General features: G+C 45.1%; 1 protein-coding gene across 2 annotated transcripts in view; it reads right to left on the minus strand.

Annotated features, from left to right (window-relative positions):
• Positions 1-580: 580 nt before the first annotated feature.
• TMEM132B (transmembrane protein 132B) overlaps positions 581-18160 on the minus strand; it is a 213749-nt gene continuing 196169 nt past the window's right edge. For both annotated transcript variants that reach the window (XM_033075772.1, XM_033075773.1), the window contains 4 exons: positions 15016-15221; positions 6396-6669; positions 5196-5387; positions 581-4040 (listed from right to left, as the gene is read on the minus strand). In XM_033075772.1, coding sequence (XP_032931663.1) covers positions 2886-4040; positions 5196-5387; positions 6396-6669; positions 15016-15221 — 1827 coding nt within the window. In that variant the 3' untranslated portion in view covers positions 581-2885. The remainder of the gene's footprint in view (positions 4041-5195; positions 5388-6395; positions 6670-15015; positions 15222-18160) is intronic.

Here is an 18160-nt window from a genome sequence, read left to right on the forward strand (position 1 = left end):
TTTGATCACTTGGCTACCATTGCTTTCTTCTCTCAAAAGCAGAGACTTTTATCAAAGTGTAAATGCTGTTCAGTTAACAGCAAAGTGGAATATTATATATTCCATGAATAAAATATTGTATTTAACAGCATCACTGAAAAATATTTAGGTGGATGGGAAAATTGGGGAGGGAGGGTGTTTAAAATAATTTAAAATTGTATTTGCTTAAATTTAGAGTATTCATTTTGAAATTAAAATTTGAGATATTTAATTTAAAAGGAACTGATCAACTCAGAACTATTTTGCATCAAGTATATTCGTGTTGAATATATTTTCCTTTCATCTTACAAGAAGCAGCATAAATGCTCAAGCCAGGATAAATCCAGAATAACTCCACTCCGTTGGTGTTATCCCAGGTTTACTGAAAATAGAGAGTTCTCTCTTCCCACTTCTTTTCTTTTTTTTCTGTATTGCTTTTTTTGCATGGTTGTATTGCCATTTTCCATGTAAGAGCTTTCATGTAATGACATGTGATGGAAAAGAAAAAGAGAAGTTTATGAACCTGCAGATCTTTCTTTTCAAGGTTTGGGGATTGGGTCTCTTTGGGGACAGCTGTCCCCAGTTCCATTGTTTAACTGGTTCCCAGGAGCAGCTGTGCTCCCTCCTGATGGGCAGCAATTGTCATTTCACTTGGGAATGGAAGGAAAGGTTTCCATGAGGAAATGGAGCCTCAGAGGGAATTAGAGGAAAGGTTTCCATGAGGAATTAGAGCCTTGGCAGGATGGAAGGAAAGGTTTCCCCAGGGAATGAGGGCTTTGCACTCAGGACTGGTTGGGCTCTCTGCCCCCTGCCCCTGCCAGCAGCAGCTTGGTTCCTCTGATTTCAGGACTAAATCAGTTTGGGGTCAGTTTGTATTATATTGTGCAAACAATAGTAAATAGGGGTTTTTTGTTCTGCTCTCTGGTTGGGCCAAATACAAAATAATGCATGGGGAAGAGAAGCTAAATTCTAAAAAGTGATTTTTATGTTGTTAGTGATAAAGAATTCATCTTTCCTTATTTCCTGGCTCATTGAAAGGGAGAGAACATTTGTTAAACAACCCAAGACTTCATCTGATGCTGCATCCCTTATGAAACAGAAACATATCTGTGCTCTATTATTTTCTCTCCTCCAAATTAGATCCTACCAGATGCCATCCCCTCCCTGTGCAGCTCAGTGCCAGCAGAAGGAAATCTCTAATCACTTATATAAGCCTCACTTTCAGTCCCAATATTGAAATTCCTGTATTTTGCAGCAGTTACATTAAATATGTTCCCAGTTGTGGACCCAAATAAGAATTTCCCACAATGTTCTGGTTTGTTCTAATACCACCACTGAACTATAAATTCAAATCTTGCTTTGATCTGGTGGGAACTCCAGTAGGTAAGGCAGCTGGAATTTGGCTCTTGTGGTTATTGCACAGGATCCATCACAAGAACACAGGCTTTACTGGGGGCTTTAGTATTCTGTAGATTCAGGTTTTTCCTAACTGCAATTTTCAGCTTATGTCAGTCATCCTTCAGTACAAAAATACATGTGGTGCATATGAAATGGCAGCTTTGAACTTCCAGCATGTTTTCCTTGATAAAACTGGATGGTCCCTCGTGTGACTGCAGTCCCAATGTGCCTTTCCTTTCCTTTTTAATGAAACATGGTGTAAAGTTTTTCTCTTTAATGGCCAGGGATGTTTTACACAAGGTCTGGGGCTGTTGAGCATGAACTTCTCTGGCCTGCTGAACTCTGCCACCTATGGATTCATTAGTCCACAGTAACAGAGATTCCAAGCCTTGCTTATTTGCTGGGAAATTTCCTTCCTATTTTATACATTCTAGTACCACATTTGACTTTCTCACTCAGATAATAACATGTATTGTCAGCCAAGCTGCTGTTTCAGCAAAGTATTTCCCTTCTGAAGTATATGCTGGGTTTGTTTTTTTTTTTTTACAGGTTATTTTTTCATATTAGCAATGACAAAAGTGAACCCAGGGCTACTCCTTGATTTTTATTTTCCAGGGTTTATTATTATATTTACAGTTCCCTGTAAGAAGACACAAGCCTTTCCCAGTAAGAGTTCTAATTCCTTTCTCTGTTTCAAACACTAACGACCCATATGGAAAGGAGGAAGATAATCAGTGATGAAGGAGATATCTCTGGGGGCTGAAGCAGATGAATAAAAAACTCAAATCATTATAAATATTACTGTACTGCACTTTGGTACAACCAAAAAAAAAGAAAAAAACCCAAAAAACAACAACAAAAAAAACCCAACCCCCTTCAAAGAAAATATCTAATGTTCCCTAAGCCAAATAAAAATCACAAACAATATAAGAAGAAATTACCCACATGGGGTTTTTTTATATCTGTAAAAAATAAGAAGATACTTGGCTGCATTGCACATAGGCAATAAGTGAGATTCATTCCAATCCCTTTCTCCGTGAGCCTCCCAGGCTGCGAGCAAGAAATGTCCACTGTGCTTTACAAAGGACGACGACTAGAAAAAATCAATGCCAACAAACATCCCTTTCTTTTCTGATTTACCATTTCTCATGAGAGATGACAGACAAACGGAGTCTCCTCTGAGTCTGAGCGCAGCTGGATTAGCGTTTTGCTAGAACCAGGCAGTGTACAACAACAGCCATGGTGTGTGGCACCTCCAACACCTACAGGGAGCTGGTTTAGGGGCACATCCTGGTTTGTGGTGAAACAGGATTAACTCAGCCAGCCTCTTGGACCTGCTCTGTGACATCAGGTCATCATCTCAGTACCTCCAGGCTTGGGCTGTCTTGTTCCTATTGCTGACTGGACTGACTGCTCCACCATCCATAAACAGAAGGCATAAAGGTGATTACAAACATAAGAAAGTAGTTTTACATATTGTCTTGCAGTCTTTCCATATAGTCCCTAAGTTCCTTGGAATCACCAAGATTCATATCTTGGCATACCCATTTAATATTATCATCACTGTCAAATAGAATTGAGTTGGTGTAGGGGCCTCCATCCTCTGGCAGTATTGTTGTGTATGAAGTGAACTTTACTCGCTTCTGCTTTGGCCCAGAAGGATTTATAGGTTCACTTTTAACTTCTTTTTCACAAAGGTACTCAGAAGATCTGAGGATATGATTATGAAGAGTCTTCTGAGAACTCCCATTAAGGAGAAAGTTGCTTTCTTCAAACTGCATCCCTCTGTCAATCATGGTAGTGCACTCCTCCGACGGGAGCGAAATGTCCACTGGGTTTTCCAGGAGCTCCACCTCATTTCCAAGCCAGACCCAGTCATGGGAATGGGGGATGTTGCCTTGCTCACTCACAGCAAACCTTTTGTGCCTGTACTTCCAAGCAAATGCCACGCAGTTAATCAAAAAGACCAAGATTGCCAAGCAGAAAACGCAGAGCAGCGCATACATGCCGATCTCCAGGTCTGTCAATCCTCTGGAAGTCAATGAGAGGTCACTGGGACTGTTCTCTCCTGGGATTTCTACTTGGGTAGGGAAACCTGTGAAGGCAGTTGGGTTATTTTGAAGCTGGCCATCCTCCAGGGACTCCTGATCGATGGGAGACGTGAAAGTTGTGCTTTTGTTCGCATTGTCCTCAGGACCCGCCACGTCCTCGAGGTTTTTGGACCAGTCTTGTGCTGTCCTGTCTTGCTCTGCAGCTTTCTCTATAGCATTGCTGGCATGGCTTTTAAAATCCTTCTCCACGTCCTCAATGTCGTTGGTGCTCCCTTTTTGGTCCAGGTCTTTCTGACCAAACTTGACTTTGACGTTTCCCTTGCCCACAGCCAGGACGCTCTTGCGCTTGGTCTTCTGGCAGGGCTCGCTGATGACCATCTCAATTTTGATCAGGGGCCCCTGCCCGTCCCCTTCTGCCACCACCACGGGCCAGAGGGACTGCAGGCTGTGGTGTGAGGACACCACCATCTCATCCAGGGAGGTGATGGAGATGGAGAAGTCCTTGGAGTCGTAGATGTCCAAGGGCGTCACCGACCCGTCGCTGAACAGAACCCAAGCACTCACCACGGCCTCCTGGAGGGGAAGGATGAGGGCAGAAAAAATATTTGTGAGAGAGAGAGCACAAATCAGACACTCAGGTGTTAAATCTGAAAAAAAAATACAGAGTTTAACTTTGGGGGTTGTTTTTATAAAGAAAATGTAAATGTCTACTCTGCTTCTCATTTTCTTGCAGGCTTGTGTTCTCCAGACCACTGAGGCATTTACCTCACCTTCAGGAACTATCAAAGAAACACTCATCTAAATTTAATAAAAGTGCTGGAAAAGACAATTGACAATTCTTTTTTCTCAGTCTGAAGTGAGAAGCCTCCTTTGAATGCCAGAGCCTCATGATGAAAATAATCATATTTCCAACACCACGGTCAATTAGGTTTATAAAGGACCTGGAATGGGGAATTTCTCTCATGCTGCAGTTCCAGTGCCTTATGTAATACAATGAGCAGAGCTGGAATGTGTCAGGCCAGCCCATCCAGCCCATGGAATAAACTGGGAGCAGAACACTTCTCAATGTGTTTATATTTTCTGTACTTTATATTTTCTGTCATGCTTTCAAATATGCAGGACTTGCAGTATGCAAAAGTGATGGTGGTCTTTCCTGGGAACTGTAGAAGCACTCATAAAAAACACAATTTTAATGTTTTGACTGAACCAATTTGTCTTCTTGCTGCAAATTTCTACTGCAAAAAAATACAGTTGCACTTTCTGCACTGATGTAGAACCTCAATTCTATAAAATCTATTAAAAAACCACATACAGAATTTGTTCTGCGGTCTCATTAAAAGCTGTTTAACTCCTCGGATTGCATGGTTCAAAGCAAGCAGAAACTCATCAGTTTGCAGCAGCACAGGTCATGGAAACTTCTGCACCTGCAGCCAGAGGTCGTTTTGGCTGAGCTGACTTTGTGAGACAATTAAGGAACAGCATTCCCAGCTCTGCTTGCAGCATTTTCCACCAGAAAAAAATGGGTTTTTGTGGCATTCAGGCTTAGTTTGGCAGTGTGTATCCCTTCCCTGTGCTGAGCAGGAGCCCAAAGCAGCTCTGCAGCCCCGTGGGGTCGGTCAGAAGATGAACAGCCTTTACTACAAGGAGTAACTCCCCAAAATTTCCAGCAGATTCTGCCAAAGCAGAGGGGACACTGAATCAGCTGGATGTATTTTTCTGTGTTTTTACCTGTTTGGGGGTCCTCAGGATGTCGTGGGCAGAGGTGGTGGCCACGATGGCTCTTTTATTGCCTTTGCTGCTCTGCAGGGATACGGACAAGCCCGACACCAGCTGCACCCCCAGCTCTGTGATGGTCACCCTGTCATCCAGAACTATCACTGTCTTCTCTGCCAGGATGGAGTCTGAGAGAGGGGACAGAACCTGGGAGCAGAAAAAACACCAATGAAGTATCTCAAAGCAAGGCTGGCCTCTGAGCAGCACACCAGATTAATCCTGGCTTTGTCACGTCCTTGTCTGAGCCAGAGCTGATGTTTCCCCCAAGACATTACACTCAATTGCTGTTAAATTACTTTATCTAAAAAAATAATTTAATAAAACAACAAATCACTTCAGAACTGCAGCTTGATCTGGACAAAATATATATAATAGGGAATAAATTAAATGGATTTTTTTTTCTAGATTCATTTTTCTGGAGTCTATAAAACTCCCTGTGAATGCAGTGCAGACAGAACAGAGTGTAAGACACTGATTAACACTGAAACTCAGTGAGGGGATAAATAAGTGCTCAAAGCCTGGCTGATAGGAACTTGGCCTGTTGCCTTTCTAGGGACAGAGGACCTGAATGAAATGAAAGTGAGACCTGCAAAAGAACTTTGAAAATCCCATTGGGTGCCTGCCTGCATCTTTCAATGCCAAAACCCTCCTGCCAGTTGCTCTAAGACCTTGCTTCCAGCATGCTCAGAAGGAGACTCATCTTTATAGAGGTGACAGAACTTGGTGAACACAAAAGGACCAATTTTCCCAATCTGTTCAAGCACATAAAGGTGCCTGTAGATATTTGGTACTGCTCAAAGCAGCTGGTTGTCACCTCTCCCACCATCCCACACTGAGATGGATAAATCCCTTCAAAAGCATCCCCTAAGGGCATTTTATGGAAGTGACAAATAACCACAATGAAAATTTTTCTGTTTAGCACGCCCACAATGAAAACCCATCCAAACTCCCTTTTCTGTTTAGCACACCCATTTTTTCAGCTTTTTTTTCTTTTTTTTCCCCCCTGACACCAATGAATTTGCTGCTCCAGGCACAGCCCTGTACCTGGTGTGAGTGAGCCCAGCCCTGGTGTGAGTGACCCCAGCCCTGGTGTGGGTGAGCCCAGCCCTGGTGTGAGTGACCCCAGCTCTGGTATGGGTGACCCCAGCCCTGTACCTGCACCGTGGTGATGCCTTGCTCCCGCCCAGCCAGCACTCTGCCCTCCTGCAGCTTGGCCACCTTGGGCTCCTCCACCTTCATGAAGTCAGCCACCAGCTGGGTGATGTCAAAGTGCCACTCTGAGCCCAGCAGGTAGCTCAGGTGGCCTCCAAGCTCCGAGGATTCGGCCACAAACTGGGTGAGGACCCTGACCAGGGCGTGCTGGTACTGCAGGGTGCAGCCTTTGCCCTTCTTCTCATCATCCTCTTCATCCTCGCTGTCACGGGTGGGCCTGTGAACACATGCAGCAATGTCACTGCCCTGAGGGGCCTCACCTGGCAGCTTTTGTCACCTGGGCTGGGGCACACACTGCAGGGTTTGGATGGGTATCTGGGGAGGTGTTTGTGCTGTGCTTTTTCCAGTGAATCCTTTGTTGGTGTGGGACTGGCCAGCTGGAAATGTGGCTGGCATTGCTGACAGCACAGGGTTAAAAATGTTTCTAAAATCATTTTGGGAATGGTACACAACAGATTCAGGGGGTGCAAAGAAAGGTTGGGTCTGGTAGGGCTGGGAAAGGGAACCAATGTTGGGCTTTGTCTTTATTGAATCATGTGGAGCTTTGTCTTTATTGGATCATGTGGAACTGCACCTGTGGAATCATCATGTGATAAATAATATGATCATTAAATGTAATAATTGTTTGGTAATTGAATATATTATAGTTTAATTGCAATAAGAATAATGAGAAGTGATGCAATGGTAACAAGAACCATGAGAAAGGATGTTTGGGGAGCTGATGGAAATCACAAGAATCCCTGCTTGGATAAGATCAATGTGTACAATACAACAATGTGGGTTTAATAATTATTATATAATTACATAATGAAAAGAATATAAAAACCTGTCCCTCTGGAATCCATGTGGATCCAGATTTGGGTTTGTGCCCTGATCCCAGAGCTCTGTGATAAAAGCAGAGCACACACCTGCACACACACCCTGTGGTGATGTGTTTTTGCTCTAACACTGCTGGGATCCCAGTGAGCAGGGAAATGGTGCAGAGGGAAATGTTTGGGAGAGGGCAGGAGCAGAACAAAGCCCTGCAGAGTTCCTGGGGTGGGGGATGTTCCACCATCCTTTAACACCTGTATTTCTGCACCTCACAGCCCCTGTGCCACACTCCCTGCTGGGGCAGAGCCACCCCAGCTCCTCCCATCCCTGCTGGGCTCCCCTGGCTCCTCTGCTTCCAGAACCCTGGATTGCACCTCACACCTCCAGCTCCTCAGTGCTGGCTCCTGCAGTGACCTCAGGTGGCTTCCAAAACCCAGATCAGGCATTTGGGCCCCACTCAGGGCCTGGGGCACTCAGATCCCTGTGCAGAAACACCTGCAGCATCACACACATCTCCAGCATTTTCCAGCTGTGCCCCTTCCAAAACACAACCTGAAAATAAAGCAGCTCTGCCTAAAGCTCAGAGAAGGCATCACAGTGATTTGTACACTGCTGTCACACCTCACAGACTTTTGTCTGCTTAAAGACACAGTTTACCACCAATATTAATATTTCATATTTTCCTTTTCTCTTGTTCATTGCCTGGGACAAATACATGGATCCTCTTATCTCTCCCAAGCCAGGTATTAAGCAGTAGGTGGTCACACTTTTACTCATTATGCCCCCATGCTGTGGATTCATTGCTCAGAAATAATTCCCCTCCCTCCTGTATTTATTGAGCCTGAAGCCACCTCTCTCTCAAGGGTGGGGAATACAGGGTAAGTCTCTTATTTTTCAAAGTATTGCAGGAGGTAGTTGTGTGGTTACAGTGTCCCTTTATCTTCTCCTTTGAAATAGCAGCTATGAAAAACCATTATAAAACAGAATTGCCTTTGTTATAAATTGTTTTATGACAAAGTTGGCAGCCAGTAAGCTGAAAACATATCTAAGAAAAAGCCTTGTGCTCTTCAAAATGACTGAAAGTCCCAGAGTTACAGAACCTAATCCACTGGAAATGCATTTTCAATGCATCACTTGTTAGCTGAATATTTACATTCAGCCTCAAGAAAATGGTCTGTGGCACCTTTTGGTTCTGAGGGTGTAAAACAAGTGTCCATCATTACCTGCTGAATGAAACATCAGAGGAACAGTGGAACTGTTAGGGAAAAGGCTACTAAAATAGGATTTAGATTTCCCAAAGAAATCAGAGTTTGGCTGGCTGGGTATTTCAGGGAAACCTTCAGCTGTTCTCTCCACTGGTGTCAGTCTGAAGTCAGCTCACAGTTGGCAAAACAGGCACAGAGAAAGTTCTGGAAGGGGGAATATTCACTGGGCTTTTGTGCTGCACATCCATCTGTGCTGTAAATGAATCCATGAACTCCTTAATGTTCCCACTCTGTTTATTCCTGCTCTGACCCTCTGCAGCTCAGCTCTGAACAAACCCAGACTGTGGCAGAACCAAGTTCAGCTCTGAGCTTTTGGGATTTGACCCTCTCTTAATAACACAGACAGCAACATTAGTGCCTGTGCAGAATTGGATAAAAATGTGTAAAAGCTGCTCAGGTAAGGAGCACTTGTGGGATTTGGGGCAAAAGGGCAGAAAACTGATGGGAACCAGGCTGGACAGGGGGAATGAGACCCAGGAGCTGAGTTAGAGACCCAGGAGCTGAGTTAGAGAACCTGGAGCTGAGTTAGAGACCCAGGGCTGAGTTACAGACCCAGGAGCTGAGTTAGAGAACCTGGAGCTGAGTTAGAGAGACCCAGGAGCTGGGTTAGAGAACCTGGAGCTGAGTGAGAGACCCAGGGCTGAGTTAGAGAGACCCAGGGCTGAGTTAGAGAGACCCAGGGCTGAGATAGACACCAAGGGCTGAGTTAGAGAACCTGGAGCTGAGTTAGAGAGACCAAGGAGCTGAGTTAGAGACCCAGGGCTCTGTTACAGACCCAGGGCTGAGTTAGAGACCCAGGAGCTGAGTTACAGACTCAGGGCTCAGTTACAGACCCAGGGCTGAGTTACAGACCCAGGGCTGGGTTAGACAGACCCAGGGCTGGGTTAGACAGACCCAGGGCTGAGCTGTGTTGCTTGCAGGAAATGTTCTCACCTCCAGCATCCCCAGCAGCATCACTTGACACAATTCCCTTTCTGTTTGTGCTGCCCAGGGCAGGGGTTGGAACAAAATAATCTTTAAGATTCCTCCAACCCAAACCCTTCTGTGCTTCCATGTTTTATTCAGCCCCACTGGCTGGCTGTTATGTTTATTTATGTGCCTGTTTATTTCGACTTGCACTCTTTAAAACTTTGCACCTTGTGCAAGAGCAAATCTATTCCAAACAACTGCAGGGAAATCTTCTGGAGCCCCAGCTCATAAATATGAGCTGTGCAAGGAGCAGAGGGAAGGGCTGGTGCCCAGGGGCACAGGGGCAGCACTCCTGTCCTTATTTCCAGCCCAGGATTGTGTGCAGCTGCTATTTACCACAACAAAAAGATGATTCCAGTCCAGCCCGTTCCTTGGGGTGCCTTAAATGCAAAGGCTCCATTTCAGCACAGAAACGTTTAGAGATGTTTATGTACTGCTGCTCAGAATCATGTTTTCTGTGGCAAACAAATGTGGAGCATCAGAAAACCTCCCCAGAGCCCAGAGTGAGCACGGCAAGTTCTTTGTCAGTGCAGAGGGGAGGGAGTTTAGGAAAAAAACCTGAATTTTTCAGTACAAGCTTTGCAAATCTGCTTTGCCAGGTCTCATATCAAGTTCTTTCTAGTTTTGGTCTGGGGGTTTTTTTGTTTGGTTTTTTGTTTTGTTTTGTTTTTTGTTTTGTTTGCTTTTTGGTTTTTTTTTGTTTTGGTGTGGTTTTTGGTTTTTGGTTTTGTGGGTTTTTGGTTTTTTTGGGTTTTTTGTTTGTTTTTGGGTTTGTTTTGTTTTGTTGGTTTTTTTAAAACAAAGGCTAGAATTTTTTTACTTTAAAGCCACAAAATCAGGATTTAGGCAGTGACTGTTTTGTCTCCATGTGTGCAACAAAACGTTTGAGATGCAGTGAATGGCACAGCTCCCTTTAAACTCCTCATTACAGGGTTTTCAGTAAGCCTCAAATCCTTCATCAAGCAGGGAGCTCATTTTCTGCTGAACACCAGTGCTGGTGAACATCAGCCAGTGCTGCACATTGTGTTTTTTTCCCCTTGGTCACCTCTGAAAATCTCAGAGTCCTTCTTCCCCCATTTCTTGCTGCTTGGCAAACCTGCTTGGAAAGTTTTTTTGCTTTTCTGGAGCGAGCCAAGGTTGCCAAAATTACATTTAATTTCCATTTGACAGAGAGCAAGGCTTTGCCAGGGAGCAGAGTTAAAGCAGAGCAGTTCCAAGGGAGCACTGATCTAATCAGTGATCTGTCACCTCCACACTGCACACATTGCCTCTGAGCAGCTCAAGTGTGTCTCTTTTAATCTGCACCCTCTCAAACCAGCCAGCACTTCTTGGGCCAGATGCTAATTTTCTGGTAAAAAAAAAAAAACTCAAAAAAATCAGTTTTGGATTTGAAATACTCATTACAAAGAGTTATATATTTTAAAAAATATTTGCAACACCCCTAAATGAAAAAAAAATCTAAGATACAAATGGCAAACCACTAGAAGTTGATTTAGTGGAAGCTACAGAAATAAGCTGCACATAACCACTCACAGTTGAAGAAGAAATGGAATTTGGTACTTTTACAGATGTTGAAAATACAGCCTACCTATTAGCCAAGATCTCCAAGGCCTTATCTCCACAGCACATTAAAGTCAATTAACAAAGGAGCAGATTTACAGCCTTGTGCAGATGCTGTCACCCACAAATGGAATGGTTGGAATCCAGTGTCACTTAATTTGCCTTCACTGAGGGTTTAACCAAAGCACTTTATTTTCTCCTGCTTTTATCTCAGGCCAACTTTTCCTCTCTTGTGTCCAGAGCTGGACAGGACCAAAGCAGAGCTCAATAAACTCTGCCTGAAGTGAAGCCTGTGCTGGTGTTGGGAGCCCCCTGAAAACAATGTCCTATCCCAGCTGCAAATATTGACTGAAATTAAATTTGCAGCTTGTTCTGTGAGACTTTAGCCATGCAATTCCTATTAATGCAAGCTGAAGCCACTCAGGCCATGTAAATATGTGTGCAGGAACCTCAAGAAGAAGGTAATTATTTTGCAGATGCACGAGGAATAGAAATAAATGTTCTTGTTAGACTAGCAGAGTCTACCTGGACCTCTTCTACACTCTAATATTTGACTTTAATTTAAATATACACCTCTTGTTTGCTGAGGCTGGGTTTGTGCAGCCTGTGCTGGCTCAGGCACCAATTTCTCTGCATCAGTCAGGAGAGGATTTCTGAATTTCACCTGCCAAGGGAGGCTCTTCCTGCCTGCAGCAGCACTCACCAGAGATCAAGCTCTCCTCTTGATAATATCAAAGATTTGCCATATATTTGCAGGCTGATCTGGTAAATTGTATTGCTGCTCTTACACAGGGGAGATGAATTGGGGTTTTTTTCCAGTTCCAGCAGCCTGTCTCTTCCTTTCTGCTCTCTAACAAGTTCCTGCTCTTGCAGCACTTCAGACCAGCTAAAACCCAGCACAGTTCAAAGTGTGCATGGACCTGTTTCCTTCTTTGCTTTGTGGAAATTATTCAAGAGGTCAGACAGGCAGATACCTCTGTAATCACACGTATTTTACAATTACAAACATGGCAGGGTTTTTAGGGAGAAACAAAACATTTTATTGGGGCACAGAAACCCCTGCTCAGGTCTGAGAGAGCAGCTGCACCCAGCTGAACAACAGCTATGGATGCACAAACGTTGCTTTTGTTAACAGGACCAATAAAAATGTTTAAGAGATGATTGCAAACCCAGCTCTGGTTTGCCATCTGGCTCAGCCCCTCTGACAAGTGAAGCAGCACAGGGGTGTGTCACACACACAGGGATGTGTCACACACACTCACAGGGTTGTGTCACACACACAGGGATGTGTCACACTCACAGGGATGTGTCACACTCACAGGATTGTGTCACACTCACAGGGTTGTGTCACACACACAGGGTTGTGTCACACACACAGGGATGTGTCACACACACAGGGGTGTGTCACACTCACAGGGTTGTGTCACACACACTCACAGGGTTGTGTCACACACACAGGGGTGTGTCACACACAGGATTGTGTCACACACACAGGGCTGTGTCACACACACAGGGCTGTGTCACACACACAGGATTGTGTCACACACACAGGGTTGTGTCACACACACACACAGGGTTGTGTCACACTCACAGGGTTGTGTCACACTCACACATAGGATTATGTCACACACACAGGATTGTGTCACACTCACAGGGTTGTGTCACACACACAGGATTGTGTCACACTCACAGGATTGTGTCACACACACAGGGCTGTGTCACACTCACAGGGCTGTGTCACACACACAGGGATGTGTCACACACACAGGGATGTGTCACACACACAGGGGTGTGTCACACTCACAGGGTTGTGTCACACTCACAGGGTTGTGTCACACACACAGGATTGTGTCACACACACTCACAGGGTTGTGTCACACACACAGGGTTGTGTCACACACACACTCAGGGTTGTGTCACACACACAGGGTTGTGTCACACACACACAGGATTGTGTCACACACACAGGGTTGTGTCACACACACACACAGGGTTGTGTCACACTCACAGGGTTGTGTCACACTCACACATAGGATTATGTCACACACACAGGATTGTGTCACACACACAGGATTGTGTCACACACACTCACAGGGTTGTGTCACACACACTCACAGGATTGTGTCACACACACAGGATTGTGTCACACTCACACACAGGGTTGTGTCACACACACAGGGATGTGTCACACACACTCACAGGATTGTGTCACACTCACAGGATTGTGTCACACACACAGGATTGTGTCACACTCACACACAGGGTTGTGTCACACACACAGGGATGTGTCACACTCTCACAGGGCTGTTTCACACACACTCACAGGATTGTGTCACACACACAGGGCTGTGTCACACTCACAGGGCTGTGTCACACACAGGGATGTGTCACACACACAGGGCTGTGTCACACACAGGGATGTGTCACACACACAGGGATGTGTCACACACACAGGGTTGTGTCACACACACAGGGGTGTGTCACACTCACGGGGCTGTGTCACACATACAGGGGTGTGTCACATTCACAGGGATGTGTCACACTCACAGGGATGTGTCACACTCACAGGGATGTGTCACACACAGGGATGTGTCACACTCACAGGGCTGTGTCACACACACACAGGATTGTTCACACACAGGGTTGTGTCACACACACGGCTGTGTCACACACTCACAGGGTTGTGTCACACACACAGGGTTGTGTCACACTCACAGGGCTGTGTCACACACACAGGGTTGTGTCACACTCACAGGGCTGTGTCACACACACACAGGATTGTTCACACACAGGGTTGTGTCACACACACAGGGTTGTGTCACACTCACAGGGCTGTGTCACACACACAGGGTTGTGTCACACTCACAGGGCTGTGTCACACACACACAGGATTGTTCACACACAGGGTTGTGTCACACACACGGCTGTGTCACACACTCACAGGGTTGTGTCACACACACAGGGTTGTGTCACACTCACAGGGTTCTGTCACACACACAGGGATGTGTCACACACACACAGGGTTGTGTCACACACTCACAGGGTTGTGTCACACACACAGGGGTGTGTCACACACACACAGGGTTGTGTCACACACACAGGGTTGTGTCACACTCACAGGATTGTGTCACACACACAGGGTTGTGTCACACACAGGATTGTGTCACACACACTCACAGGATTGTGTCACACACACAGGGTTGTGTCACACACAGGATTGTGTCACACTCACACACAGGGTCGTGTCACACACACAGGGATGTGTCACACTCTCACAGGGCTGTTTCACACACACTCACAGGATTGTGTCACACACACAGGGTTGTGTCACACTCACAGGATTGTGTCACACTCACAGGATTGTGTCACACACACAGGGTTGTGTCACACACACAGGATTGTGTCACACACACACAGGGTTGTGTCACACACACAGGGCTGTGTCACACACACAGGGATGTGTCACACACACAGGGATGTGTCACACACACAGGATTGTGTCACACACACACAGGATTGTGTCACACACACAGGGTTGTGTCACACACACAGGGATGTGTCACACACACACAGGGCTGTGTCACACTCACAGGGTTGTGTCACACACACAGGGTTGTGTCACACACAGGATTGTGTCACACTCACACACAGGGTTGTGTCACACACACAGGGTTGTGTCACACACACTCACAGGATTGTGTCACACACACAGGGTTGTGTCACACTCACAGGATTGTGTCACACACATAGGATTGTGTCACACCAGCTCTAGGTCCTCTCCCTCAACTGGGTGTGGTGCAGTGTCCTGAGATGGTGTGGGATTGACTAATGGATTTTAAACTGCACAGATCAGGATAAAACTCAATGATTGTTGGGTGTTTAATGAAGGCTGAAGCAAAGCTAGGAGAGCCTGGATTCTGAGGAATGTTCTAGAAATGGCTAGAGTGAGGACATACCTTTTGTTGGAGGTGACAGGGATCCTCCAGCCTTTGATCTGGCTGAGCTCTGTGTCAGAGATCTCGATCTGCAGAGGGAGCCTGGGGACCCAGACTGTCACCTCCAGCTGGGTGGTGAAATGCTGATAAGTGAAGTTCACAATCGTATCCACTTTGCTCTTCATTTCCTTGCCATTAACGAAGATGGAGTCACAGCTGTCAGAAACCTTAAAAAAATATATATAAAAAATTAGGAAAGGAATAAAAGTTCCTGAGGAAGAACAAGGATGATACATCAGTCCTAAGACAACACTGCAAATGTAAGTCATGCATATTGCATTTCCAGTTTTCTAATTAGAAGCAAACAGTGATAAATGGACCCCAGGGAAAGAGTTGTGCTTTCCTCAAAGGATACCACTCGAACTACAAAAATAATTTAATGATGTTATATAACCTGTGTGAATCTTTTATATTAGGCAAATTAAACTCTTCATGAATCAAGCTCCATGTGCATCAACGTTTATGTTTACAACTTGCTTAAAGAACCAGGAAGAAATGGGGCCATATGTTAGTAAGAAAAAGACTGACTCAGAACCATAAACCAGAATCCTTTCCCTTTTCCTTGAGCACTGTAATGCTGAGAGACAAAGATCCCCTTATGGCTCATGAGCAGAAGTGCAGCTGAAGCATTATTTTTTAGAACTTCTCAGTAATTGTTTTAACAAAATGTATTCATAGTTGCTTGGTGGCATTCCATGGAATCGCTGCTGAAAGGATTGTGTGGGCTGTGTGCTGCAACTCATCTGCCCTCTGGGTTCAGGGATCTTCTGGCACAAAATCAAATCCTGGGCACAGATATTGATATAAAACCATGATGTAGCAACCAATTCAATCTGCATCCTGACAGACAGGAAGGGGTTTCTGATTTATTTATAAATATGTGTGTGTGGTTGTAGATTATATACACATGGGTAACATTCATGCATTTATTCATGTGCAATATTCATGTTCATATACATGTATAACATCAGTTACATACTGCATGTACAGGTATTTTATCTGGGCATGGTTTGCACTCTGCTTTGATTAGAGGGAGGTGAACATTTCCCACAGAGTCCATGCAGTGTGGTTTGAACCTCTGGAAGCCACAGCTGATGATGTGCTTGTGTTCCTGAATCATTCTGTTCTCCTGTTCTGTGGCACCCAGGTCCAGAGGGATCCCTGTGTTTAAATTCTGGTTTTCTGGAATTACTGCTGAAACACAGGTTGGGTTCCCTCTGCAAACAATCTCAAATCTTTGCAGATATTAATGGGGATTAGGGGTTACTGAGCCAAGAAAAATTAAAGAACATCTCGGGCAGATGCTTTGTTTTGCTCAAAAAATACACAATATTCAGGTATGAAGTAAAAGATCTGTCCTTCCATATTTGCCATTTCCAACTCAGCTTCCCAGCTCCTTCTCAATAAACTGAAACTACAAATGCTCATTTACAAATGGGCTAAGCCAGGTGATGAGGGAGGGGGCAAAGGAAACCAAGTCACTCTTCTGGAGAGAATATTCCTCCACATAAATGCTTAATGAGCACAAGAATATAAAAATAATAAATCTAGATAATCTGATAAAGAGTTTAAAATGGGCTTCAGGCTCAGGAGTACCACAAATGAGATGGAGCACACTTGGAATCTTTTTTTCCCTCCCTCGTAATGTGTCACGAGTGTCTCTGAAAGTTTAAGCACATTAAGCAAGCCCATTAATTGAATGAGCAGTTGAGACTCTAAACCATAAAGCTTACATCTAGGGAGTTATGTGGGAATTAATACAAGACAGAAATAATTAAGAAAACTCAAAGAGGGAGGGATAAACATCAAGGCTGGATCAGGGGAATAACTAATATCTGACAAGACAGAGCTAATTTTTCAGATTCTCTTCTTGCTGCATCAAATGTTCTTGTCAGCAGGCAAGAAAGGTGCTAAATTAGGGAACTGAAAGATGGACATTAATTGTAGCTATAAAAATATCAGTCTAGGCTTACAAATTTCACAGATTTTATGTCTAGACTGAGACATGTAGTCATTTATATAGTGACCAAAAGGTAAGCACACAGCAGGATGTATAACCATGCTGCAGCTCACCCTTTGGAGCATCCAGAGCTCAGGATTCACTGAGCTGCATCTCCCAGAAAATAACCCAGCCTGCAGGAGAAAACTCGAAGGGAGCCATTGTTGTTTCAGGTCTCTGTCTGGAATTTGAGTTTATTAAGCACAAGCATAGCAGATAATTCAAAGGAAAATCCAGCTGAATGGACTGAAGCTCACATGAGGAAGGGTCAGTCTCACATATTTAATTACTGACAAGTTTCTTTCACTAACCTCACTACAGCTGCTAGGAAGTGAACTTGGAAGAAAGTGGACTTTGCTAGAAAGAAGAAAGTGGACTTTGCTAGAAAGAAGAAAGTAGAGTTTGCTAGAAAGAAGAAAGTAGAGTTTGCTAGAAAGAAGAAAGTGGACTTTGCTAGAAAGAAGAAAGTGGACTTTGCTAGAAAGTAGAAAGTGGATTTGGCTCATCTGCAGGAAATGAGAACCTTGAGCATGGACAGAAAATGCTCAGCACTCCTTTTGCACTTGGCCCCCCTCCAGCCCCAGGACAGAGCTGAATCCAGCCTGGGAGCTGTGATTCCACTCCTGGAGCCCTGGGGACTCTCTGGCAGTGACCCACAGCTCTGTCCCCTGCACTTCCCTCCCTTTTTAAGTCCCTCCATGCTTTCCCAGCTGTCAGAGGTGCCTGTGATGCTGCTGGGGAGGAGCTGCTCCAGTGCAGGGCTGCCTGCTCCCACTGGGATGTGCCCAGCTTTGCCATGGGGCACAGCTGCCTTGGCAGGTGACTTCCACACAGAATCCTCTGGGGGGAACAAAGAGGGGAAAGGCTCTTAAATCTCTCCTGCAAACACCACACAGGGAGAAGAACCAGCAAAACCTCCAGTGCCACCCTCTGATGTGAAATGCAGGGAGCAAGGCTGTTAAAGCATCCATGGGCAGCTGCCTGGCAGCCCCAGAAAGTGCTGATAGAGAGGGTTTGCAGGGCAGCAGGACAGCCACCGTGTGCTCCCCATCAGGGCAAGAGAAAGAGCTGCAGTTACCCTCTGTGGGCTTTGAAGCAGGTGGGCTG

This window comes from Catharus ustulatus, chromosome 18 (genome assembly GCF_009819885.2).
Source record: "Catharus ustulatus isolate bCatUst1 chromosome 18, bCatUst1.pri.v2, whole genome shotgun sequence".
Lineage (NCBI taxonomy): Eukaryota > Metazoa > Chordata > Aves > Passeriformes > Turdidae > Catharus > Catharus ustulatus.